The 27071-nt window shown below is 44.1% G+C and overlaps 1 protein-coding gene across 2 annotated transcripts in view; it reads left to right on the top strand.

The window, feature by feature from the left end:
• The first annotated feature begins 793 nt into the window (after positions 1-793).
• LHPP (phospholysine phosphohistidine inorganic pyrophosphate phosphatase) overlaps positions 794-27071 on the top strand; it is a 55714-nt gene continuing 29436 nt past the window's right edge. The window contains exons 1-6 of one of the 2 annotated variants that reach the window (XM_015867527.2): positions 794-949; positions 8746-8933; positions 9484-9637; positions 11503-11566; positions 12706-12798; positions 19189-19315. In XM_015867527.2, the coding sequence (XP_015723013.1) occupies positions 831-949; positions 8746-8933; positions 9484-9637; positions 11503-11566; positions 12706-12798; positions 19189-19315 (745 nt within the window). In that variant the 5' untranslated portion in view covers positions 794-830. The remainder of the gene's footprint in view (positions 950-8745; positions 8934-9483; positions 9638-11502; positions 11567-12705; positions 12799-19188; positions 19316-27071) is intronic. The other variant, XM_015867526.1, reaches the window with a different exon arrangement.

Consider the following 27071-nt stretch of genomic DNA (forward strand, 5'->3'; position numbering starts at 1 on the left):
ACAGCTGAGATATTGCGCCATTAGTGATGTTGTTTTAAATAACCTGATCCATTTCTGGGTCTATTTAGTGAATTTCACAGTTTAGATATTATCTTTAAGGAGAAGCCAAGGCTGTTCCAGACGTGGCGATGCAAATCAATGCTGCCAAGGCTCCTCTGCTTTCCTTAAAACAAAGTGGGCTGTGATTCCAGCGCAGCTTGTGATGCAGTCTGTGAGCCACAACGTGCTATCGATAATATTAGCAATATGGCAGCATTTGGACTATACTGAGGGAGAAACTGGATCTATCTGTACCACTGCTGATAAAATCTTATCCGTGACTGCAAAAGAGGGGGGACCAGTTCAGTTTTTTCACATGATGAGGCAATTATTTTTCTTGGAGCATGTGTGAGGAGTTGCCACAAGGCGGTGTTTGGCTGATGGGGTGTTTGAGGCAGGTAAGGCCATGCAGCCATCCCCATAGCAGAGGGTCCCTGCAAACCAGGCCCTGTTTGCATGGATGTCTGGAGACCTCTGGGGAGCCCATGACCTGCAGAGTGACCAGGGAACCTAAAGCATTGCACCCAACCTATTGCGTTCTGTGTCCTCTGTGTGTGAGGAGCAACTGCATGAAGGGGAGTGGGTCAGCGGGCAGAACCATAGCAAAGCCGACATGGTGACACACATCCTGCCATGGTGGGACACCCGGAGCTGACAGAAGCAGCGTGACTCAGAGAGAACCACACACATCCCTGCTACTTTTAGCAGCCATCCCCCGCTCCCTTCGCACCGCCTCGCTGCTCACAGACTCCATTTCCCGACAGCCCCCGGGGCAGCGAGGCGGTGCTGACATGGCGGCCTGGGCACGGGCGGTGCGGGGGCTGTTGCTGGACATCAGCGGGGTGCTATACGACAGCGGAGGGGAGGGCGGCGGGGTGCCCATCCCCGGCTCAGCCGAGGCGGTGCGGAGGTACGTGAGGCCCTGCCAGCCCGGCTCTCAGCTCTATGGGGTGGGGGGAATGGGGGCTTGTAGGTGCTGCAGGCCTGTGGGTCACGGTGAGGTGAATGTTGGGGGTGCCCTTTGCATTCAGCGATGCAGGTAATGCAAAGGGATTAAGCAGTGCTGGGCAGGTAGTGGCCTCATTCAGCTGATTAACTTGGTGTGTCACTTGTGTGTCCTGCACGCAGTGGGACCCACAGGGCAAGTGTGACACTGGGCTCTATTTATTCCGAGGTAAATATTGACTTTCTGTACACAAAGGTTGCAGTGTGTTCTCTTGCTTTTCTGTGGTTGGGAAGCAGATCTGGGATTCAGAATAGACCCTAGGAGGAAAAGATTACAGTAAAATAAAAGCTTTTATTTCTCCTTAGGTATAGAGCTGCCTGTTTGCTGAGTGTAGAGGCAGATGCTGCTGGGTGCGACCTCTGCCAGGATTAAACTTCCCTGGCTTCCCTTCTCATCTCACCCAAATCCTCCTGATGACATTATTTCCCTGCTGATGCTGTAGCTGACAGTCAGTCCGTCCATGCAGGAGCAGCTCCTGCTCTCCATCTTCCAGTATAAGACATCCTATCACCTTCCTGCAACAGCACTCTGTCACATCTCCTTGACTGGCATTTTCTGATTACAGCCTGGGCTCCCGGCTGCTCTGGCAATTCCCTTCTGCGGGAGGAAGATTCATAGAATCATAGAATTACTGAATCATTAAGGTTGGGAAAAGCCACTAAGATCCCCATGTCCAACCCCATCCCACCCCGACGTGCTCACTGCCCACATCCCTCAGTGCCACGTCCCTATGATTCTGGAATACCTCCAGGGATGGTGACCCCAATACTCCCTGGGCAGCTGTTCCAGGGCCTCACAGCCCTTTCAAAGAAGAAATTTTCCTTACATCCAACCTGCATCTCCCCTCATGAAACCTGAGTCCATTACCTCTCATCCTGGTGCCTGCAGGAGATGGTCAGAGGCGAGTGTTCTGCTCAGACAGAGGAAGGGCACACATGCCTGCCAACAGAGCCATAGATTAATTCTGCTTTATTTTCTGTATCATCTGTAGCCTCCTTTATCTTGTGGAGAAGCTGCTTGATTCCTTCTGCATTTTTTTTGCATGGCTGTGACAAAATGATTTTGTTCTCCTGTTGCCCCTTTGGTAAATTGGGGGTTTTATTCCTTTGTTTCTTTGGACTGTAAGTGCTTCAGGGGCTTCTCTCTTATGCTGAGAGTTTGTGCAGGGTAGCCCTGATCGTAGCTGAGGCATTCAGGCATGGCCATAGTAAACATAAATAACAACAACCATATAATTACTGTCTGCAAGGAGATCGTTCCCTTATAAACCAGGACATATTAATAATATCTGCATCACAGTTCCCCAGATGTTTTTGACATCTTGTTTGTTTCTCCTTGGTTTTTAAACTTTATTTTCCATCAGGTTGCAGGCTGTTATTTAATAACTCTGTCACTGCATTTGCTGAAACCTCCCATATGGAGGCAACATACACTGCGATTTAACTTAAGGCAATGCCAGAAATGCTCTGCTGAAACAACAGGAAAGCTGTGGCCTTGGGCTAAATACAAGATATTAATGGCTTTCTCTTGAAATGCTGGAAGTATCTGGGCCCTGTCACTTGTTAGGAGTTTCCACATCTCAGCAGCTAATTCGACCTGATGCAGAGGGGACTTCAGGGCATCTTTGAGGAGGGCTTAGAGATGCTGGGAGAGCTGAGTTGGGCAGGGTATGGTGAGAAGGATTAGGGCTCAGGATGGGGACAGTGTGGTGCCTCTGTGTGCAGCCTTTGCCCAGCTGCCCTGCATGGTGGCACCCAGCTCCAAGCACCACTTTTGTTTCTTAAGGAGCTGCTAGGAACAGGGAGGCAAGTTTGGATATACCTGGTCTGCTAGATGTGTCAACAAGTGGTTCTGACTATGGCAGCTGGGGACAACACAAATGACCATTGAAAGGCATCAGGAAGCAAAAAGAAAAAGCATATTTTATTCAGGTCATTCAGTGTAAGTGGGTAAGAACGATTGTTTTCAGTAAAGTCAAGTAGCCTTATTTATCTGCCTATTGGGTTGGTAATTGTTCTAGCTCACACCACTTAAAATCCTTATTTACTCATTATCCTATTAGGAGCTGATCATTAATGTTAGTGTCTGCGTCACAGTACGGCTGGGTGGTTTCATGGAGATGGATGAAAGCTAAAAGTGGCTCTTTTCTAATGAATTCATTTTTGTATCGATTAAGAAGCCATAAATGCAGATAGTTAGGAACTTCATCACTAATTCTCTCTGACACAGTCTTTTGCATAGAGATGTGTCTAAAATTTCTCGGTGCATGTGTATAACTTAAAAGCCCACCGTGGTTCTCAAACACCACTCTGATGATTCATACAGTGGATATGAGCTCTCACAAAGCGGTGGCTGACCTGTCGTCTTCCTGCGTCATCTCCCACACCATTACAGCAATTAACTTCATGTCTGCTTTACATTTATGATGGCTGCAGGGGGCTGGTTTTCTCATTTGTTTTTGGTTTTAGCTTTCAGTACAGTCAAGTAGTGCTGAGGTGAATCTGGATCCTTCTGATGCTTGGACAAACCATGGCAGACAGACACCTGTGTGGCAAAGGGACACTGGCACCAGGGTTTTAACCCATAACTCAGGGTGCCAAAACACACAGTAACCCACTCATTTAGGTGGGGATATTGGAGAGGTATGTGACTAGACAATCCAAAAATGTCTTGTTTCAAAGGGCCAAATTATCTTAACTTTTAACCCTGATTGCTTAGTTTGCTGTGACATGCATCTGTTGTAACTGAGTCATAATGGAGTTGAATGAAACACACTTCTTTGGGGTTTGTGCAGATAGCTGGCAGACACTGGCTGCCATTTGGGACAGATGAGAAAGCCATCAGTGACTTAAAGCCTTCTGTTGGAGCCAGCCTTAACAGCACCTCTGTACTGTGCTCTTATTGTCTTAATTGATTTACATAGCATTGACATGAGGTGAGCTATTCCCTTTTTCTCTTCCAAATAATAGGGAGTTGGTCCCTTATAAGACAGAAGGTGGTTAAACACCCATAAAAGATGCCCAAGCTGAGCTCTGCTATTTGCATTTACAGCTGTGTGCTGATAGTATGGCCATTAGCATATCCATATGAAAAGCACACAGTAGTTGGACCTTTACAACATCCTGTTGTTTGGCCTGTATAGTGCATCTGTGAGTGGGGCCTTCTACAGAGGCCCTGAAAAGAGCAGCGGAAATCTGGGGCGAGGGGAGGCTGTGGAGCAGCTGGGCAGTCATGTTAAAGTCAGCTACCTGGGGAGTGGGACAAGGAGAGGATTGTGAGCAGAACAAGTGGAAGGGGAACTGTAAAGCAATTCGGCATGTGGGTATTGGGGTGGGATGGTGGTGGGTTTACAAAGAGCCAGCTGAAAGCGTGGGTAGGGCAGGGAGCAAGAAATCTTTGGTGCAACAGATGATAAGCAAAGCAAAGTTTCTTGGTTTGCTACATCTTGAGGGCATGGGATAGCAAAGCGGTCCTAGAAAGGACCTTTAGGGTCTTGAGCTATTTACCATCCATCAGCACAATTATGGGACATACTCATATTTACCAGTGAAGAATAAAATGTAGTACCATGATACCCACTAACAGTACTTGTTCTTCTACTGTCTAAATACTGATTAATCCTGAAATGGATTAGCAGCCGTCTGCCTCATTTAGTACCTTAGAACTTGAGACTTGTCTCAGCTTAATGCTGCTGGGTAACTTTTTTTCCCATCTTTCATGTTGAGTGAACTTGATCTGAAACCTTAAGAACCAAACTAGATCCTTTTCATATCCTCAGCCATGCCGCCATCATTAATTATCACCATTAGGCTCAGGGGCCTTCATTCAAATTACACATAGTCTTTGCAGGCGATGCCCTGGCAGGAGTAGCTCTTAGCTGTGCTGCTGCTATAGAGTACAGTGAATGGAGAAGAAGTCAGCTGAGAGGTTCTGCAGGTACCTAAAGATGCTCAACTGAGTTTTGCTTGCTTTGAGGAAGCTTGTATCTGCATTTGTGTCCTTAGCAGTTCATCACTTCCATATTGAAGTCACACAAGGCGTGCTGAAATGCAGCTTGCTTTGCTATGAAATCGTGTGGCACCTTCTAAAGCAGAGTGCAAGGCATGGGACAGTGAATTATTTATTGATAAAGTAGGCTAAATGAAGCGTTTTGGCAATTGACTTACTTAAAACAGAATCCATTAATTACTAACAAGTGCTGTTTGTATACAAACTAAGAATGACTAATAACTAAGAATTACTAAGTAATTCTAATTACTAAGTAACTAAGAATTACTAATAACTTAGTAAGAACTAAGAATGGCAGTGACTAAGGTAGCTTGGTTTTGATTGGACTTGATGTGTTCAGTAATTCTGGTATCTAACCGTATTTGGTGCATCAGAGGAAGGCAGCCTGTGTGGGAAATACAGGACTAGACAGGCCTTGTGTTCTTATGGGAACCCAGTATCTCTACTTCTTTAAAAGCTAAGGGATTTAGAAGCCAATGTAAAGGTGTTGGTAGGATTTCAAGTTGACATTGAACATCAACTAAACAATTTAAGTTCTTGCTGTCAAAGCATTTCCAAGTGGTGTTTCCAGAGTCCTTATTCGATAATGGGGCCATTTTGAATTTCACCATTGCCCACATTGCAAGACCAGGCCCAAGACTGTCATTAATTAGTATGACCTGAGCTGGCTCTTCATGATGTAACTGGCTAATTATTGTGGCTAGAAAAGAATATTTGCCTTCTTTGTACAGCAGTGTGTGATTTTCTAGGTGAATTATGGGGAGCGGAGAAACGGACGCACTTCCCTCTGATGGTGGCCACTCTTCATTGCTTCAAAAGGCAGTGCATGAGCCATGCAGTGTGTATATATAATATGGCCCTACAGGGGTTTCCTTTTGAATTATTTCAACTCTTTCGTTAGCAAAACCTTTCACTGGACCAAAGGGTGGTCAGAGGTGGAGAGGCCGAAGTTTAGCCTTCACTATGCCCTCAGTTTCTTTTGCTGTTTGTGGGACAGCGCGAATTGAAGGAGTGATGGCTTTCAGTCTGGATTCTCAGGCCATTTCTCTTCCTGCCGGTGTCACAGCCTCTTCATTGTCTAAAAGAACAGCTTTTGTGTTTTATATGCCCAAGGGCTGCCCATAAAGGTTGGCAAGGGCAGCTGGTTAAGTCTGCACAAGGTCAGTCAGGATGTCTAATAATTGTCCTAACACTTTACCTGTTATGGAACAATAATGAGAGTTTTTTCATTATTTTCGGGTGAGTGAACCTGGCAGATGCTGACAGCCAGCAGATGTGTAAAGTTCGAGGTGATTTGTAAGGGACTGGCTCATCTGACGCACAGTAATTGCATTGTGGGACATTGTCACTCAGCGTCCTGTCCTGCTCTGGCAGGATGAGGTAAAGGTCAGTTCAAAGAGCTGGTACAGCAGGAGGGACAGTGCAGGGCTGGAATTCAAACCTCATTTTCCTATTTCCCATGTGCTCATCCTCACGATGTGCTTGGTGCTGAGTTCTAGATTTAGGGATTGCTTGGGTGACTGAATGGGTTTGGGGACCAAGTGGTGAAGCATAGGAAGAAGTCTTCCTTCCCACCTGTTGATGTTTTAGTTCTGTACTCATCTGTCCAAGTATTCTTTGATTCTAAGTATGATTTGTGGCTTGGAAGTTCTGTTAGCACTTATGACACCCTGAGAAGCCAGTTCTTTGAGCATGCAGGTAAACTGAAGGTCCCCTGTTCCTGCTCTGGGACTGGGGCCCATTTTTCTCTCCTTGTAAGCATTGAATCCATTGCTCTTTATCTTACAAAGCATCACATCACAAATTTTGTTCTTCCTCTTCTTCCATTATCCCCATCCTTGGCAATGCTAGAAGGTGCAGTAACATGCTCTGCTTCTGGTTCTTAACGTGTGAGCATTAGCTGCTGCATCAGCTCAGAAACCCAGGGTTTCCTCTGAAACTCAGCAGTAGAGCCTTACAAAACCATCACGGTCTGCATGCTGAGCACTGAAGGGCCAGCCCTGATCACACAGTTACCAGTGGGTGTGATTGTATCACACAGGGATTTGGCAGAGAGCTCACAGAGGGATTTTTTTAGGGCCACCAGCTTGGGAAGAACAGGTGAGCTTTCACTGAATAAGTTTGTATGTAGCTGTAACTCTTCATTGTAGATTCAAGTGGTTTTGTTGCATTTTCTTTTGTTTAGCATTCCAGGATGCTTTTGAGATCTATCTTATTCAACAAATGTCTGTTTCCAGGCAATCATGAATCACGTCCTTTTATTTTTTACCTTTAGAATATATACATATATAGTCTTTAACGACAGCACGCTCTATTAAAAGTTTATGCATCCAAATTACATTGCTTTGCTTTTTAACTACAGCTGAAACCGTGTTTCGAATAACAGATGTGGAACGCTGTCATCTCGCTGTCACACCGATTGTTCATTGTTCTGAGAAGGTCACATCATAATTCATTAACAATAATTATTCCCTGGGTACACCCTGCACTTCTTCACTCAATTGCTTCATTAACTTGCGAGCGAATCTCACATTCACTGCTCCAATCAATGAAGATATATTTATAATGTACAAGTGGATGCTATTAGTTACAATATATTAACTGCCTAATTTCAAATAGAAAAGCTATCTTTATGAAGGGCAATTAAACACTAAGTGTAATTGATAATTCACATACCTATGATTAGGAAAGACAAATAATAAGAAAGAAATGAATCACCTGTGTTATCGAGGAAGACGTTGGCATGCAGCTTTAATGAGCAGAAGGGGCTCTCTGGGTCAGGACTGGGTTTCTAAGAATCCTTAGATGGAGAGTTTTATATCAGATGTGTTGTCTCTGGGTTTGGTGTTTGCACCAACCTGTCGGGATCTTCTCACTTAGTAAAAGGACCCACGTTGCAGGGGATTTCCTGATAGAAAAGCCATCTTTCTTCCTAGCATATAGCACAAGAACAGAAAGCTACAATAATAATTTAGTAACAATTTAATAAACCTTATTGCAGACTTACCTAGTTATGTAAACCTGTATGAGCCCAGTGCCAGATCTCAACGATAGTTATGTACATATTCTTGCTATAACTAACACAATTTAGACCTTTTAGTACATTGCTATAGCAGATGACCAGTGAGTGGAAAGGTGTAAATCCAAGTTAAAATGCTAATGGTGCTATTGCATCAGCTCTTGTGCTCATGGCTGTGCAGTTTGTATGTAGGTACATCCCAGGACTGCTTTAATGACACAGAACTGGATTTGGAGGTTTTTGATACATGGAGGGAATCTGAAAATGGCAGGCTGGGGTATTCTGAGTACCATCTCCATCATCAGTGCTGCCACCATGGTGATGTTAGCTCTGCTCCAGATGCCAGTTACATGTTATGCAGGGGCTCTGCATATGTAGGGCCCTAAGGTCTAGTATCTGATATGGAGGTTGGTGGCCCTGCCTGAATCACGGTGTTGGAGCTTCAAGATCCTTGATGCCCCTTCCAACCCAAGCCATTCTATGATTCTAATTCTGTGTATTGTAGGGGTGCCTACATGGTCATGGTAAAGGATGCTGCTCCTGTTGTCATCACATCATATCATAAAAATACATTTTTATTGTAATTATCCATGTTTTATGTGGATTAGCAAAGCTGAATCTACCAGCTCCTTTTCCGTGTCCAATTAACCCTTCTGCTACTTTTACTCAACAGAATCAAGGCATCCGGCCTAAAGCTGCGGTTCTGCACTAACGAAGCACAAGCGACCCGAGAGAAATTTGTGAAGAAGCTGCAGGGTTTGGGCTTTGACATCTCTGTGGATGAAGTCACTGCCCCAGCACCAGCAGCCTGCCGCCTTCTGAAGGAGCGTGGGCTGAGGCCACATCTGCTGGTGCACGATGGTGGGACACCAATGGGATTTGGTGGGGACAACCCAGGGGAATGTGGGCATTTGTGATCAAGCAGTGAAGTCCCATAGCTTGAGAACTGAGAACTTGAACTGTAACAGTATGGTTTGAGTGTGATCTCCATCAGTAGTGCAGTGAAGGTAGGCTGATAGAGTGACTTGGCAAAACAACAGCCAAAGAGGCCTCCCTTTTGCAGGGATGCCTTTTAGGAGCAGTAAATAATAGCGTGGGAGGTAAAGTGCAAACTTCTCTGCAAACAGATTATCCCCAGGTCTATGTGTACTGAGCCACTTAGAAGTGGGTGGCAGGAGCTCAGGCAACAGTGAGAAATAGTTTATTTTTCTCCTCCTTGTGCTGAATAGCAGGATTTAGCCAGGAATAAAAGGAGGCTGAAGAACAGACTTGCATTTATTTATTTGATTCAGACTTGTATTTATTTTTTTTTAATGTGTTGAGTAATGAATGAAACACAAATCTACAAGAAAACCACCAGTTCAGGTAGGAGATGAAATGGTAAGGAATGTGTGGATTTCTTTTTCTTTAGATCTTGTCCCTGAATTTGCTGACATTGATAAAACAAACCCAAACTGTGTGGTTATCGGAGATGCAGCCGAAAATTTCTCCTATGCAAACCTGAATGAAGCTTTCAGAGTTCTGATTGGATTGGAGAAGCCTGTTTTGATCTCCCTTGGAAAAGGGTGAGTTGAGCACTGCTTGTTTTTCCCTCTTATCTTCCTAATCTTTAATTTCACCCAATGCCTTTCTACGTAGTAGAAGCCAGATACTGGCATAGGCTTTCACACTGCCAACTCCCAAATGGTTCATTGATGTGTCTAAATGGAGAGGCTGACCTGTTGAGGTATCTGTCGATGAGAGATCCTCAGTGGATCACTAAGGATCATAATTCAGTCACCAAACTTGGCCTCCTGTCTTGAGTCACTTTTTATTGTATCCTTTCCAGAGACACAAGGAGAAACCGAAGTGAGAAGGTAAAGGGTAATATGGGGATGAGACCCATCTCTTGAATTTCAGTTGTTGCTGGTCCTTTTTCTGCAAGGCCCAGACTCCACCAAAACTGTAGTGCAGCTGGGGGCTATCTGTGTGGTTATTTTTATCTGTATGGACTTAAAAAAGAACATGCATGTTTAGTTTGAGGAAACCACAGAGACTTTCTTTCAGAGGTTCAATAGACCATAATGAGCGTGAAAGCCCTTCTGAGTTTGTGGGTTATTGATCCAGAAGGTAGATGTTATCAGTTAAATCCATTGTGTTGCCAATCCTTTCACTCTCATGTTCTGATCCTATAAACCAGGGAAATAAAGTCCATAGTTATTTCTGTTGGAAGGATAAGGAAAAGCCATTATAAGCCAACAGCACAATGGGTAACATATGTAAAGTAACCAGGCCTTGTGTCGTAAGTTCTCAGACCCGATGAATGGAGATTATAAACTGGATGAATTGCTTAACAGTTTATAGCTAAGACGCACCATCGATGCCAAGAGTCATGTGGAAAAAAAACCCAACAAACCACAAGTCAGCTTTGTTGCTCATGTGCAGAGTCGGTGTTATTAGGACCTTAACAACTCCTCTACTTGGAGCAAGCAGGTTGATTTCTGTTAAAGTTTGAGTTCATTCCATGGAAAAGGAAAGCATCAGAGTCAGTGAAGCAGAATGCCCTCCTCTTGAAAATGGAGTGATTTACATTTAGCATCTGTTTTGGGCTGAGAGTGGGAATTGGCTTTGTAATTTCTTCTGTCATGCCACTGTCAGAAAATTAAGCTGTTTACGCTAGACTATAGAAGGTTAATGGCTGTTCTAGCAAAGGTCAAGTGGTCATTTTAAAAGGAGGCTGTGCTGAATAATCGAAAATGGCAGAAGAATAAGGCATAAAATCTTAACTGACTGCTCATCCTACTTCTTTTTTCCTGTCATACAGAAACCCATCTTTACCCTGATCAGGAGAGCTTAGAAGACCTGTGTTAACATGAATGGTTATTCCAGAAAAAGGCCATAAATACAGTAATTAATATTGAGAATTTCATAGCAATAGCAACATTTTTGGAAGGAGTTAAATCTAGTTTTGAGGACTTCTTCGGTCCTGATAAAAGTAAAGGCAGGTAAAGGCTGATAACAAGCAATTGTGGTCACCTGTCTGGGGCCTCCTTCCAGATTTACTGAAGGAGATCTTGCATCTACCAAGGGGTCCCTCTGCCTCTGACCAAAACAAGAGCAATGTGTCTGCTGTCCTCTGTGAGAAACCGGTACAGAAGTAGAAAATGGGGCAACTTCATCCCTAATATAAACTTGAGGAAATACCTTTGGATGAGTAGAGTCATGTCCCAGATGCCAGATGGGCGCCTGGTCTGAAATCTTTGCGCAGTGCTGAGCCTGCCCTTTACTTAATTCCTGGTGCTAATTTAAGGCTTCAGAGTTTCTGATGACTTGACTTTTTGTTGCGGCCATATGGACATCTGTATAGGCAGAGAAATAATAAAATGTAGTTTCTTTGGATTTAACTGCCAACGTTTTCATTTCATTGGAACTTTATCACTTTCATTTCCAGACGCTACTATAAAGAAACTGATGGTCTGAAACTTGATGTTGGAGCATATATGAAGGCATTAGAGGTATTTTATAGCTTGCATTATGCTTACTCGCTCTGTGCACCTTGTTAAAGAGTCACTGGCATGAATATGGGTCATCATCTGTAATTACTCTCCTTGGTGGAGGAAGTTTCCACAGATTGAAGCACCTTTGCTGCATTCTAAAGATGGCTGGATTTATATTATTCATTTTTTTTTCTGTATTTAAAATGTGAACTTTTACCATCATGGTATCTTTATTGGAAGCGAGGCTCTTGTGAGAAGGAACTGAAAAACAAAAGCATGGTATATTTTCTGTAAGATATCCAAGAAAAAACAGAAAGTCCATTGCTTTTTGGCATAGCATTTTTAACACAGTCCCCTTGCCCTTAGCGATTTACAGCACAGAGTCCTTACTCAGCAAGATACTTATGTGCAGTCTGTTTTTAAGCCAAAGCCTGTGCAGAACCCAGTAGATAAACTGACCTAAGGGTGAGAGAAGGGGACAATCATTACTCTCCTTTCTATGGGCTTGCAGAGAGGTTCTAAAGCAATTCATACTGAGTGAATGTGGATAAAAAAACAGTGTAGGCAAGTACACAAGCACAGAAGATAGTGGATGTAATGTATGCTTGCAGCACATTCATTTGTATCACTATGAGTTTTGGAGAGATTTTATGCCTTCCCCAAAAAGTTTGGACTTTTCATCATCATGGAACAAGCTGGAAATGCTTTATGTACTCAAGTTTTCAGCACACTGCTGGAGAACAAGGCTTTTCAACACAGGCTGGTTAGTTTAGCCATTACAAGTGTGCAGGGAGATTGAATGAACTCTCCACATCTTTCAGTGTGAGGGTTATATGTTATTTCTGTCGGAGTGAGGTTCTTACAAACTGGAGGGGTGCTGGAACTGACTCGATAGGCTGCTGTCACAACAGAGAATCAAAGGGGTTTGTAGCTCGAGATGCTTCAAGAAGACTTTCTCTTTTGGCAGAGAGCGCTGCACACTCCTGTTATCCAAGCTACCAGATAGTAATCTTCATCTGCTAACCCACTGTGTTATTTAAGGGTGAAGATCAATAATCACATACTTTTTATACACTTGGCTGGAGCTATGGAGTTGAACAAATCCTTTTCTGATCTTAATAGTGTTATCTATGTCTCCCTCTCTTTTTATTTTCCAGTATGCTTGTGATGTTCAAGCCGAAGTAGTAGGAAAACCAGCAAAAGCTTTCTTTGAGTCAGCCCTAGCAGAAATGGGAGTTCCACCAGAGCAGGTAATGGTTCTGAATGATGGGAGATGTTGTGCTTCAAGAGATAACAGCTATTATGAGGGCTGCAGCGAGGGGGAATTGCAGCTAAAATGTTATTTCCTTTGCTGTCACATTTGCTGCTTCTTAAAGGGAAAGACAGGAAGCTCTGACTGGCCCAATCCCCTCTCATGTTACTGGTTTCACCAGCCTTTCCAGAAACACACTGAGTGTGGGAGATGCTCCCTGCTTGCTTAGCATGGGCCACTTTTTACCTCTCTGTAGTTGTGCCCTCTTTACTGATCTATTGTTATGTCGGACAGGACACAAGGATGAGTATGAAATGACTAACAGACGGCAGTGAATTACAAGGTGATAACTCCATCACAGGCTTCTGGTGACATCATAAACAACAGGAGTGAAGTTTGGGTGGCTTGTAGGTCCCTGGAGCCTGGAGATGAAATTATGGCCCTGTAATTCACTGTGTGCTTGAGTTTTACTTTATTATAGAATGAGAAGATGGAAAAGACCTAGTAGGCCATCTCATCCATCTCTTTCCCCAAGCAGGAATGTTCCCTGCTCCATGTTTATCCATGTTTTGTCCAGAGAGTTTTTAAGTGAGCAAACAACGAGGTTTTTAAAAGTTCCTTAGGGACAGTATTCACAGCTTAGTAGATCTCATGGGCAGGCAACTTTTTCTGGCATTCAATGAAACAATCTCCATTTAAACAATATATCCTTCTTTTCATTTTACTCCAGGTAACAACCAAAAAATAACTGCTTTTCTTCCTGGATGTTTTCATCTTCCAATTGCCTTCAGATTCCTTATCATTACAGTGGCTTTCTCTTACTAAAATTATGTGTTTAGCTCTCAGTAACTTTCCTTGTGGTTCAGCCTCTCTGCCCCCTAACCCAGTGTGGGGCTCTTTTCTCTACTGCCTTCAGTTTGTCAATATCTTCCCAATAACATGATAGCTCAGCCTGAACAAAATATCTTAGATATTGAGCAATTACTCAATCCATTCATCCAACCAACAAGCCAAAAAAATCCATTTCAGAAACAGAATGGCATTTGAAGAAAAAAATAGCTGGAAAAAAAAGAACAAAGGGGAAAAAAAGAAAAAAGCCCACATACATAGCTCAGCCCTTGGATTCTATGCCTCTCAATCAGAGGCATGAAGATTTGTTTTCATTCTGCTTGTATGAGATGTGAATGGAATGCTGCTCTGGGCTTTTCCAAGGCTCTGCGTAGTGCCATTGCTTGCCCTAGGTAGATGATGTGACAGAATGGCCTGGGTTGATAAGGACCACAATGATCAACCAGTTCCAACCCCCTGCTGTGTGCAGGGTCACCAACCAGCAGCCCAGGCTGCCCAGAGCCACATCCAGCCTGGCCTTGAATGCCTGCAGGGATGGGGCATCCACAGCCTCCTTGGGCAACCTACAACAAACTACAGCAGAGCATGTAGATTTTCCTAACTCCTGAGTGTTTAACTTTGCAACTTTAATGTTCTTTTGAGACACATTTTTTGGGGGGTTGTATTAGTCATACAAAATAATAAAAACTCAGGGTATGTTGTTCAATAAGTTCCTTAATCAGTAGCACATTGTGTTACGTTTCAGTCTGTCTCCCAACTGAGCTTTATGCCTCTGTAATGGCAAGACGAGGACTAGCTTTACTTGCCTTTACCTTCATAAAATGTTTGCCAGTAATTTATTCCACCTGTGGAATGCATTTAATCCATTAAACTATTCTAGATGAGCTGAGCTTTGGAAAACATATTACAATTTTCTTTTACCCGACTTTTAATGGGGAATATCTTTTTAATAAAGCCGTCTCACCGCAGTAATACTAGACAGTGGCAAACCTGAAATTTCTCAAGCCGCTTTAATCAATAAAGTTATCACCAGTCATTTCCCTTGGTAACTGCTTCTTAGTGAGACCCTGACTTTACCTTCTGCTGCTGAGATGTTTTCAGCCTGCACTTAGAATGGGAGGAACTCCCTGAAGTCCAATTTTCATTTTAACCTTTCCTCAATGGCCTAGAAATAACAGATTGCCAGTATTACTTTAATAGATTGGAAATTTAAACCTCTTAGAGGTAACCAGATTTGTCTTATGATTCAGTAGTATGACAAAGAATAACACATCTTAAAGGTTACCCAGATACCTAATTCGTATGTTTTAAGGCAGCTGTAACAGTGGGTGATTTTTACAGCTTTACAATAAAACCTAAATAACGTTAAGGTTCCCCTAGTTTTATATAATCATAAAGATGTTCTATCTATAGTAAATTGTCCTGCTTTGCTCAGAGTTATAGCGGGTCATACTGGAGTGCATAAACCCCCAGTAGTTAACCAGTTCCATTTCTGCCACCTGCACACATCGGGTGGGGGTCAGTAGTGTGTGAGAGCAGAGCGGGGTCACCCTGAGATCTGCTGCTGTGCAGCCATCCCTTCCACCATCACTGGGATAATGGGAAGGTTCTCCATCTCAGGAAGAAGAGTTAAATGGACACATGAAGTTATAAGCACTCTCAGGGGGAAGTTGTTTACCAAGAGAGTGGTGAGATGCTGGCACAGCTGTACGGAGAGGCTGTGGATGCCCCATCCATCCCTGGGGGTGCTCAAGGCCAGGTTGGATGGGGCCCTGGGCAGCCTGGTCTGGTATTAGATATGGAGGTTGGCAGCCCTGCATGTAGCATGGGGGTGGAGCTTCGTGATCCTTGAGGTCCCTTCCAACCTAAACCGTTCTATGATTCTATGTTTCACTGGCCTGGCGGGTCTCAGCACCTTTGCAAATCTGCCCCAGAGGTGTCATGTGTTTCTTTTTCTGTTTCACCTGCCTTGTTGTACAAACTCTGTGGGGTCAGAGGCCACGAGTGGTGCCCTATGTGTGTTTGATGTTTGCACAGCCTGGATAGAAATGTAATTAACAGAATTATGGGATCTTGAAGCCTAGAAGATTACCAGCTGGGCCATGGGGAATAGGGAGAAAGGTAAATGCATCATACTTCTTGGGCAAAGGCTCTTAACACATCAAGATTTTGTGCAGCAGCTTTATTTTATTTCATTTCATTTTCACATTGTTGGCACACTTAGCTTGGTTATTGAGCCTGTAGCAAAAATCTGCTTTGGCTTAAATGCGTTTGGCTCTAGAATCATTCATTGTGTTAAATACTCTACTGAAGCATGCTTCCCTCTTTGAGTCTTCATGTTTGCACCTTCCATGGACTTCAGCTTCTAACATACTGTGTGTGAGCTCCTCCCTGCATTGCAGCACAGGTAGTGGGGAATAAGGGCTACTTTGTCTGGAGCTATTCAGTAGCAATGGCACACATCTGCTTTATTTATCATATGTGTACAGCTATCAGCTGTACGGCTTAGGGAAATATGGATTACACCCATCTCAATTCTTTAATGATTTTCTTACAGCCGGAGAGACATCTCACTGCAGTCTTGTCCTTTGTAGTATTTCCTTTTAGTTGACTTAAAACAGCACCTTCCCCAGACTGATTGAATGGATGAATGGTGTGGACCCCATGTAAAATGTGAACCCAAATGGGGATCTTTTGATTCCTGCTTTCAGCGGGTACGTGACCTTTCAGTTTTATATTTCTTTCTCTTCTTACCGTATTGCAGTCAAAGAGGAAGTTAAACCCAGGTTTGACAGGTAGAGTTTTTTTTATTTCCCTTGACAGCGCACCTTTTGACCTCTATCTTCTTGCCAATGATTTTTTAAATCCTAAATGATTTGGGAATAATTGCTCCTCCTTTAGTGATTATTGCCCTTCACCGATAGTAAATCTGTGAAATCCCCCGGGGCTGGAGTACATTTTGGTATGCGTATGCCACAAGCTGGCCTGGACAGGCATCGCTGCTCATGTGCAGCTGCACTTGCAGAACTGCTGTGTGTCTTGCAGGAAAACTTGCCTAGATGGAGTGAAATACAGCCCTGGTGAGCGAGCTTCTCCCCATGGCTCAGAGCCACCCCACTCTGCCCTTTCCTGTGTTCTGAATGCATTCATTTCCAGTGTTTTGAGGATCCAGGAGTGAAAACAAAGGATATACACACAAATGAGAGGAGAAAGAAAAAAAGCAGGAAAAAAACACAGAAACTGGCAAAACTTCACTCAGCCAATGAGTGTTACCAGTGTTCCCCCAAGCTGCTTTGAGAAATGTAATCACTCCCATCGTTTTGTTTTCTTCATCTACGTACATACGCTTTATTTACTCGTTACTTGAAATCAACCCTTCCACATTTCACGCCTGTTTGGTGCAGCGGTAGGGAAAGGTGAGCTATCTGCAGGGAACCTGGCATCTTTCTGGGAGCACGTGTGTTTCCATAAGGAGAGTGGGTATGGAAAATCATCCAGTAATGAAAGGATGTAAAAGGATTGAGCCCTCCGATGTGTGGTGGCTTTGAAGCAGTTTGTGGGCAATGCCATCTGTCCCAAAGCCTCCTGCTGCTCCTTCCCTATGGCCACATTTCCCCAGCTCTGTGTTCCCATGAGTCTTTGTCTCCTTGCTCCTTAGAGAGGCTCTCAAAGGGTGATTTGCAGAGGTTTTGCTCCTAGGCAGAATGAATGCATATATAAACTGCTTCAAAACAAACTGCTTCAGCGTGGAACCAGACAAATGAGCCTTGACTTGCAGGGATGGCCTATTACATCCCATCACCTGAGGGATGATGATAATCCTTCACATGAATGGTATTTAAAAACAACATGAAAGATGAACTGGGCCGGTAGCTACTGTATGTAATCTTGTATGCTGTACCTGATGCATTACTCAAAAGAGGATTTGTGTTTTATCAGCTGAAGCTGTTCCAGATGTGCATGTACCTATCTCAGTTAGGTACATGAAGGCTCACACAAAATAATCTGTTTAGATGGGCTTTGGGTATATCCTTATACTTCCTTCATGTGCTGTTTAGTAAGTAGGAGAAGTTGTTATTGTAATCAGATGATGAATAAAAATATCTCTGGAGCCTTAGTGCTTTTAGATTTCTATGTATTTAACTTAGTTCCACCCAGCAGACAGCTTATGGAGTGGGAACTGTGCTTTTGGTTGAAACAGAGATGATAGAAGGAACTGATCTCATCCCTCCAGCTGCATAGTCAGGGCCCTGGCCTATGCACAGTACCCATGGCTCAGTCCCAAAGCAGCTCCCTACCTGACAGCATTTTGACTGAATGCTGAAACCAGGTAAAGCCAGGCAAAAATCACATGCAAAAGCTTTTTGTTAGTGTTGTAACTAACCTGTATTTTGATGTCCACACACCAAGGCTGGATGCTTCCCTGCAGGACATCCTTCAGCAAACATAACCTGCATCCTGATGAAACTCAGGCTGCTGGGCTCAGTAGGAGAGGTTCCTCAGTGAAAATAAGAGGTGTATGCTGTAAGAGAGGTTAGATTTGATGATATAACAGTTCTGGCTTCAGCTTTTCTGGATCTGGATAGTAAGGCTGCTGTCTCTTAAACGACAGGTAGACTGTGAGTAAATTGCATTGCCTCTTTGCTACCTAAATTTTGGGAAGATGGATGTACCCCTGATCAAGCAGGAGCATCTGCCTGAGAGGTGATGGAGTCAACAGTCCTGGAATGTCTTCAAGGAAAGCTTAAACGCTGTTGAGAGACGTGGTTTAGTGAGAACTATTGGCGATAGGTGGATGGTTGGACTGGATGATCCTGTAGGTCTTTTCCAACCTTGATGGATAGCTGGAGTGGTCACTGAGATTATGCCTGCTGGGAAGGACTTCTGCTTTCAAAATGTAAAGGCAGTTTTTTTAGTATGAAAAGCAACGCTTTCCTTACTTTTACCTACACTTTGCCTTTTTTTTTTTTTTGGTAGTGTGCTCAGTTGAGTTTATTAGCCACGTTGTGCACAAATCGATAAATTAGATTTTGCACTCATGGAAGACTTGCCAAATTTTTATATGAACCTGAAAATAACTCAGAATCAAGCTCTGCAAGTTACACGTTCCAGTGATCACAGGCTTAAGGTTGTGCCTAGCTCTTAGAATACAAATTTTAAGGAAATGTTTAAAAAGATGAGCTTAATTTAAACTACTTGGAGCAGAACATAAACGCGTGGTTAGGAATGGAACAAGACTAACTTCATAAAATTCAACATTTGCTTGGAACTGTGTGCCACATCACTTTGATTTTCGTGATGGATCACAAATTGTACAGACATATACCACACCAGTATATTGCTCAAGGAGCTATCGCCTGAATTATATTCAAGGTAGAGTGACATTTAATCAATACGATGACAATCTTATCTTGTTTAATTTGTCTGATGGCAGTATTAAACATCAAATCAAGCTGTTTATTATGTCAAAGGAGTGTGAAGCATGGCCGAAATAAAATTCTCTTGACACCGATTTTTCCGTATTTCACTGCTCTGACAGGCCATCATGATTGGAGATGATATCGTGAGCGACGTCGGAGGCGCCCAGCAGTGCGGGATGAGGGGTGTGCAGGTGCGGACAGGGAAGTACAGGTCAGTGTGCTCCCTACACCCTTTACTCCACCCAGGTAATTGTGGAAAGAGGGGAAACAACCGTACTCAGTGATTTTTCCACTTGCCTTTTGGCCAAACTGCACCGTACTCTTGATTCTTACGCAACATGTTGATTTCTAAAAGAAGAGATAGCTTCAAACTTGGTGCGCCTACTGAACAGTGCTTCAGGTTGAATGCATGAGACCTGTTTCTTTTCTGTGCCTTTTCCAGATTTTTACCTGTTGGTGGCACCCATTTGCCATCAATCTATGTTTCTATTTGTTGCCTAAACAAACACATCTCTTCGCACAGCCATCAGGCTTGGGTGCATGATGGTGCTTTCCTTTGCAAAAATGCATCTTGAGTAAAGATAATATGAAAGCACCAGGAAGGGGAAGCATGTTTTCTTTGATCCAGGCTGGATGTGGCTCTGGGCAGCCTGGTCTGCTGGTTGGTGACCCTGCATATGGCAGGGGGGTTGAAACAGGATGATCATTGTGGTCCTTTTCAACCCAGGCCATTCTGTGATTCTATAATTCTATGATTTTCAAAAGATATTTTCTATTAAATATTGCTGTAATCCTTCCTCTTAAACTACAGCTATAATTTTGCATCACATTTAGTGCACAGAAATTGTTTGTTTCTTAGGTTTTGCTTATTTATTTTTATATTACTGTAAGTGTTCTTCACTTGATATAAGACACAGCTGAAACTTCTGGCAGGATTAAGATGTTTAATTAAACTATCAGCTGTGTGGTCCCTGTGGCTTATCTCTCACAGCCCTATGAAGGGCTCTGTATGTCTTCTCTTTTCTCTACATATATTTGCAGCACAGAGAAGTCTGGAACATGAGAGCTATCTTCCCATTTCTTGCCTCAACCATTGCAAGCTTCTGTAGATCCACTCACCTCTTTCTAATGGCCCTTCAGACCCTTCTCCATGCAGGTTCCTCCATCACCATATGTATAGTTGGAATAATGCAATTGTATAGTTGTAATTACAGGGTAAATGGATAGCCAGAGGGTATCTAAGAAAAGACTCACCAGTGCTGAGACTTCCAGTTGAGCTGGATGCTTTCTAATGATGAGGCTTGCCACAAAAACTCCACAAAGGAACAATCCCCAGAAAGAAATGTTACCTTAGTGGTGGTCAGCCCTTAAATGGGATCTAGGAGAGGTTTAGTCAAGCTCCACCCCTTCTGATAGCACAGCTGAATTATCTTCACCTGTGCTCCCCCAGCTGACTTATTTCTTGCCTCAGATGGTTGATCAAAGGTTCAGGCTGTGATCAACAGTTTCCCTTATATCATGTGTGTTCACTGACAGAAGAGTTATCAATAGTTGCTTTTGGCAGCTCCTGGTGGAAGATTTGAGTGCAGTTATAAATATGACATAGTCCAGGGGTGCCCAGTGGAAAATGAAGCCACTATGTGCTGCTCAGGAAATGTTGAAGTCAACTCAGGGTGACTCCAAATGCAATGCAGACATTGATCCCTACATTTAACATTTGGACTCTTTTTAGCTATACCTCCTTGCAGTATGCATGGTTTGGTAACCACGTCTGTAATTTGATGTCAGTGGGCTGTGGGAATGGTGCTTGCCATTGACTCTCTGCAATGTTAGTTAGTTTTCAAGTGTTTTCTCTCTCTCAATTTTAGTTTACATGAGTAAATGAAATAATTCTGATGGATTCTGAGGAAGAAAGTGTGTAACTCATAATATGGTTATTTATCTGCGATCTGTGTAATCCTATTAACTCCCTACAGGAGAGAATTAGGATTGAACAGTTGGTTTTTCTTTGATATTGATAGAGATCACCAGGCAGCATTTGTGAATCCACATCTCAGTGTCACACAGATACCGGTATCAGTGAAGGAGGTCTGTGTGAAAACAGAGATAAATTAGACCCTTGCTACTGAGCAAGCCTGCTGACACACAGCAGTGTGCTGCACCCAAGTACCTCTGGATGGCACCCTTAGTACACTTACTTCAGTATTAGCTACCCTGAAAGCCAAGGCTCTTTGTGCAAACGAAGTAAAAAGCAAATCGGCAGAATAAAGTTTCTTTGACATAAGTGAGGGCAGTAATGAAAAGCTGTAGGGATAAAGTGGTGTTTGGAGTCGATCTTGGTTAATGTGATTCTCTGACATGTTGGGAGTAGTTTGATTGACCAAGTATGGCCTTTGTAGGTGTAAAACCCAAGTGAGAGGTGTGAGCTGGTCTGCTTGTGGTGTCCCCACTCTCAGTTACCCCTTCCTGCTGTGGTGTGCAGAACAGGCCTTTGCTGTGGACTCGCAGTTGGGTATTTATTTCACTACCATGGCTGATAGTGCAACAGCCCTGAGCGCTCTGTTAACACTGTACATGAAAGGCTGAGTGGGGATGGAAGGAGAAAAGGGGCTCAGGAGAGCTGCTGGCTCTTGCTGGCTCTGCCACTGCTCTCTGGGAGAGCTGGGTCAAGTTACCTCACGTTGCCCTTCTTCAGTTTCCCCACTTTATAATTATCCTCCAAGAATAATTATCCCAACTTTATTAAGAAAGGGTTTGTGATCTGTTCCTCTTATCTGATTGAAGAGAACACTCTGCATTTGTAGAGATCTGTAGGAAATCAGATCATGATCGAGACAGAAGTTGTGATAAAGACCTTTCAGGCTGACTCCATCAATTAAGGATTCTGAAAAACGGGAGTGGGTCTTTATCATAACTCCCTAAATAAAGTTATTAAATGATTCTAAAAATCAGATTTTCACCCCCAGATAGATGGACATCTATCACAGCCTGTAAGAGTCACTGAAAGATAATGGCTTGTTTTGCAAAGCAGCAGCCACATCCTAATGCTACGCAATGATGCTGCTTGAAATAGAAGCAGCATCGCTCCCACCCTTGCTTTCTTGCTCATTGAATTACCAACCACAGCCAAGACGAACTATTTTATTAGCTTGTTCGTGTTTCATGGGGCTTGATGGAGCATACCAGAAGTGTGTACTGAAAGGAGCACGCAGCGGCACTCCCTTCATGCTGAAACAGAACCAGAGGCATTTTGATGGCCTCACAGTCCTGATGATGACACCCATTTCACATATTAAATGGAAAGTCTTCCAACCCATATTTGTGCTATAAAAGATGTATTATAATTTATGTTAGTGTCTTAAGCAATGTTCTTTAAAATCCAGTGTCAGCAAGTTGCCTTTCATTTTATTCACTGCATCAGAAGGTGTTGTCTTAGTCACCACTCATTACATATCCAAATCAGAGTTTGTTCCCTCCACGTGAGGAGCTTTGCATGTGTTTATTGACTTCTTGACCACGCTTTGGTTACTGCCATCTGTGGTTCAGTTTTGTGATGGAAGCTCAGAGTTAATACTGCAGAGCCTTAGCATGTGAACACACATCTGATGGCAGCCTTACATTTCCTCATGTGTTCAAAAAGTTCAGGCACAGAATCACAGGATCATAGAATCACTCAGGTTGGAAAAGACCTTAAAGATCATTGAGTCCAACCATGACCTAACTATACTACCACATCCAGCCTGGCCTTGAATGCCTGCAGGGATGGGGCATCCACAGCCTCCTTGGGCAACCTGTTCCAGTGCATCACCACCCTCTAGGTGAAAATATTGCCAACTGCAATGCAAAATAAAGGAATGCATTGGAAGTACTTTTCCACTGAACTGCAAGTGGTGAACTTGGAAGTAGGAGATTTTAACATTTGACTGTTAAGAGTCTTCTTTGGTGTGACTTCAGTTCTTCCATTTCTCTACCTGAGCGTAGTCATATTTTCTATAGTAATCCAACTCTAATCAGCTGCTACATCTGAAACATGAAAGGAAGCAATTTGCATGTAGCAAATCAAGCCGGTGGTGAGCACATCAGCTTGTACTGCGCTTTTGCTTCCCCTGTTTTCCACAATGCATTCAAGCTGTAAAGGTTTCCATTCCTCCTACACTGAAGTGAAATAAAGGACACTGAAAGAACAAGATATTACCAGCATCTGTGTGGGTACCAACAGAGCCTATGGCAACTTCAGGCTGGCAGACTGCTTGCCCAAAAAGACTCCATTTCTCTCCTCCCTATAGACACATAACTCACAGTCCCAGAAAAAACAGCCCTGGTGGCTGAAAGGAGTGAAAGGAGGCAGCTTAGGGGCTTTCCAGGGCTGCTTTCCTGCTCTGCACCCACCTCCACTGCATGCACGTAAGGTCTGTCTGGGAGCTCCCTAAGGAGCAGAGCATCCCAGAGGGCAGGGCCACTGATCCTGTTGAACCCTCAGCTTCCCTTTCTGGTATCAGCCCCAAAACCACAGTCTGCAAGATGGGACAGGAAACAGGCTCTCATTTATTTTTATCTTTAGCGGCCTTTTCTCAGTGCCAATGTAATGTTGCAGTAGAAAAATTCCTCAGCAGAACAGTCATGGGAGCTGGTGGAGCACAGCAGTGTTTCTCAACACTTGTCGCTTGCAGAATGCCAAGCTGCATTAGCTTGTTCAACATTTGACAGCAGTGATGAATACCATACCGATAGAGAACTACTTTATTTCCGTAAAGATGCTAATAAGCGTGTTGAAATGCACTGCAGCAATGGCAGAGCTGGGACAGCTGCACAACTGTGGTTTGGTTTGAGATTTCCTTTTTTAAAACGCAGGTTCCTCTTCTCTCTGTGTTTTTCTCCTGTCGTTCAATGCCATCCCAGCTCATTGGGTTGGTGGAGTTCTGCACTGGGGACTGCTCTGATACAACCAAAGCACAGCATTCAATTCAAAGAAAGGAGCAAACAAACAAGTGAGAAGCAAGCCAGATTAGCTGCTGATGTAACTCGCTCAAAGCAAATGATTCAGTATCTGAAATTCAATCTTTCTTCTGGCTGGGGTTCTTGCTCACCCGGTAAACATGCTGAGGAGCGGCTGTGCTGGGGCAGTACCTTGTGCTTGCACACAGCAACCAGAATTCATGCTTCAGTGCTGTGCTGCCTGCCCTGCCTGGGGGTTTCCTGGGGGCTTACCCGGTGACATTGGTTTTCTCCTCTGATTCTAAGTAGATAAGAGTGAGTTTAGCCAACAAACCCAGAGCGACTGGCTTGAACCCAGCATGTTTTGTGCTCTTGAGATGTTTGCAGGGCTGTCTGCTCCCGTATGTGGTCATGTAGCTGTAGGTGATCAGAAGCAGAAAGTGGGGTCTGCAGACATGTGGCTTTGGGACTGTAGAAGACAAGAGGTGGGGGCTGCTCCCCTGGGGGCTGCCTCTGCTGGCTGTTTTTCGTGCCCTTTGGAAGACATGATGTGACTTGCCTGGAGTTAAAAATAAAGCACCAGCACTGCCAGGTCTTCTGCACAACTACAATGGCTCCATACATGGCTGCTCATTTTGTGTCCCATGGCAAGAAGAAACAGAGTAATGTGAGAAAAGGGGGGGAGGAGGTTGAGGATCTGCACTCCACCCATCCAGCACCAAGAAGGGCTCATTTGGTAGAGATGAAGATAGCTTGCAGCTGACGCTTGGACGTGACCCATGCTCACACATTGCCCTATAACTATTACCATTCTTACTTCTTTGTGGTTTTCAGTCATTGTCAACAGTGTATATGGTTACACCTCCGCTCCGCTCACTTAGAGGTTGCCAAAAGATGAGCTAACGCAGCTCGCTGGGCTGCTGCTTTGAATGGGCTTTGTGTCCTGTGCAGCAGCAGCCAGCTTTAAAGCAGAGCCATCCACCCTCCCAAAAAATGGGGTCTGGCTTTGCTTTGTGGGGAGCTGGGCCGGGCCTGGATGCTGCACCTCCTGGCTGAAAAACTTACTCGTTTTCTTTTTAAATCCATAGAGTTGTTTGAGTTGGATTGGACCTTTAAACACCATCTGGTGCAATGCTGTTGCAGTACACAGGAACACCCACAGCTCCATCAGGTGCTCAGTGTCCATCCTCTGACCTTGTGTGTCTGCAGGGATGGGGCATCACCAACTCTCTGAGCAACCCCTGCAGTACCTCACTGCTTTTATACCAGTGTATGCTTTCATTTCACAGCTACAGTTATTGTTTCCATTCCCAGTTGCATTCTGAGTGCCACCTGAGGAAGCTGAAGAGGAGGATGTGTCAGTTTTGCCCTTTCGGTTTCCTCTCCCTCCCAACCTGTTTCAACAGCTGTCAGCACACACGTGAAACACTCACCCTGCTACTCAGCCTGCTCTCACATGGGAAACTTGGCTGCACAACGTGTGCTGCTGTGGTGCTGCAGATGGATATGTTCCTGCAGAACGAAGGGACGCTGCCATCCATCCTGCTGTTTTCCTTGTAACACCTTATATGGGCTGATCACCCTCATTACCCTTGTGGTGGGATATGGGCACTTTCAGCATCACTAGTACAGCAGGTCAGGTAGATCACACAGCACAAGCATCATTGCTCTGCCTTGTAAAGACATTTTATGTGAATGCATCTGCAGTGAGCATTTCCAGAGGGCTGCAAGGAACAGAATGCAGCCAGAAGATTACAAAGAACCAGACAGAATTCAACCCTTTATTCTGCTTTTACAACTGAAGTTTATCAAGGCTGGGAGCTGGAAGTATTCTGCACCTCCGTGCGGACTGACTGAGCACTGCGGAGCAGAGCAGCTGCAGCCACACTTCAAAAGGGGTTCGTGGGCTGCAGAGCCCCTTAACCTGCTACAAACGGAGCTTTGTTTGAGCTCCAACAGGCATTTGCAGTTGAATAACACAAACCATTCAGCTACACTATTGGCTGCCTGGCACTGAAATCGGGCCTAAAAATAGGAGAATGTCTGACCCTGAAGTGAAGAATTTTCACTCTGAACCCAGCCTGGCACCCAACCAGGGTGACATCATCTGGAGGAGAAGCTGGAAAAGCTTTCAAAACACTGCTTTCCACGAGGGAACTCTAAATGCTGGGGCAGCTGATAGGCAGCACATTCGACGTGACTGTGACTCAAAGGAGGCAATGGGAAGGAAAAGGCTGGAAATTGAAGGGAAGGGTGGAGACTGCATGTCAGAGAAGAGTTGGGGAAGCTTCATCTGTGAGTATCTTAAGGGAAGATGAGAGTCCAAGGACCACTGACAGGATCCCAGCATGGCCGAGGTTGTCTGGGACCTCAGGTCCATCTGGTCCAACCTCTGCTCCTGAAGGAGTCCAAGGACCACACCAAGCAAGAGAGGTCCATCCCTATCCACAGCAATTCCCACTGCCTGTGGAAGCACTCTGCTTAGCAAGGGGATGTCTGAAATCCCCTGATTTCAGCACTGTGATATTCACAAGCAGCTTCATCCAGGATAACGTCTAGGGATTGTAGCAAAACCTGTGGTACAGCAGCATCAATGACCTCATTATTGGTGTTCTAAATCCTAATTGCTTGAACCCAGCTCCTCTTATTTATGTGCCATGTTTCTTGGTCTTTAGAAATGACAATATATGAGATGCAGTAGGCAGCTCTGCTCTGAAAGTCCCCATTCTTTTCTGTCTGGATGCTGCCAGGTGTTGATGAGCACACGTTGGGATTTGCAACTCTTTTCAGCTGGTGAGAGTTCAATGTGATGTTTATGTTGGGTGTCTCCATTATCTGTTTGCCTTCTGCCTTTTAAATTCTTATTACATATTTATAATGCTGTTAGAGCAAAGATGCCTGGAGCACCACCATGGGCAGTGTTTGGTCTTAGAGTCCCAAATGATGCTGAAAGAATTGCTGTTGCTTTGTAAACACTGTATCAAGAGCTGATTTCCTGAATACTGCTTGGTACCTTTAACCAACAGTGACTGGGGGGGAAGGGAGGAGGGGGGAGATTACCATACTA

The sequence above is a fragment of the Coturnix japonica genome, chromosome 6, assembly GCF_001577835.2.
Source record: "Coturnix japonica isolate 7356 chromosome 6, Coturnix japonica 2.1, whole genome shotgun sequence".
NCBI classification, from domain to species: domain Eukaryota; kingdom Metazoa; phylum Chordata; class Aves; order Galliformes; family Phasianidae; genus Coturnix; species Coturnix japonica.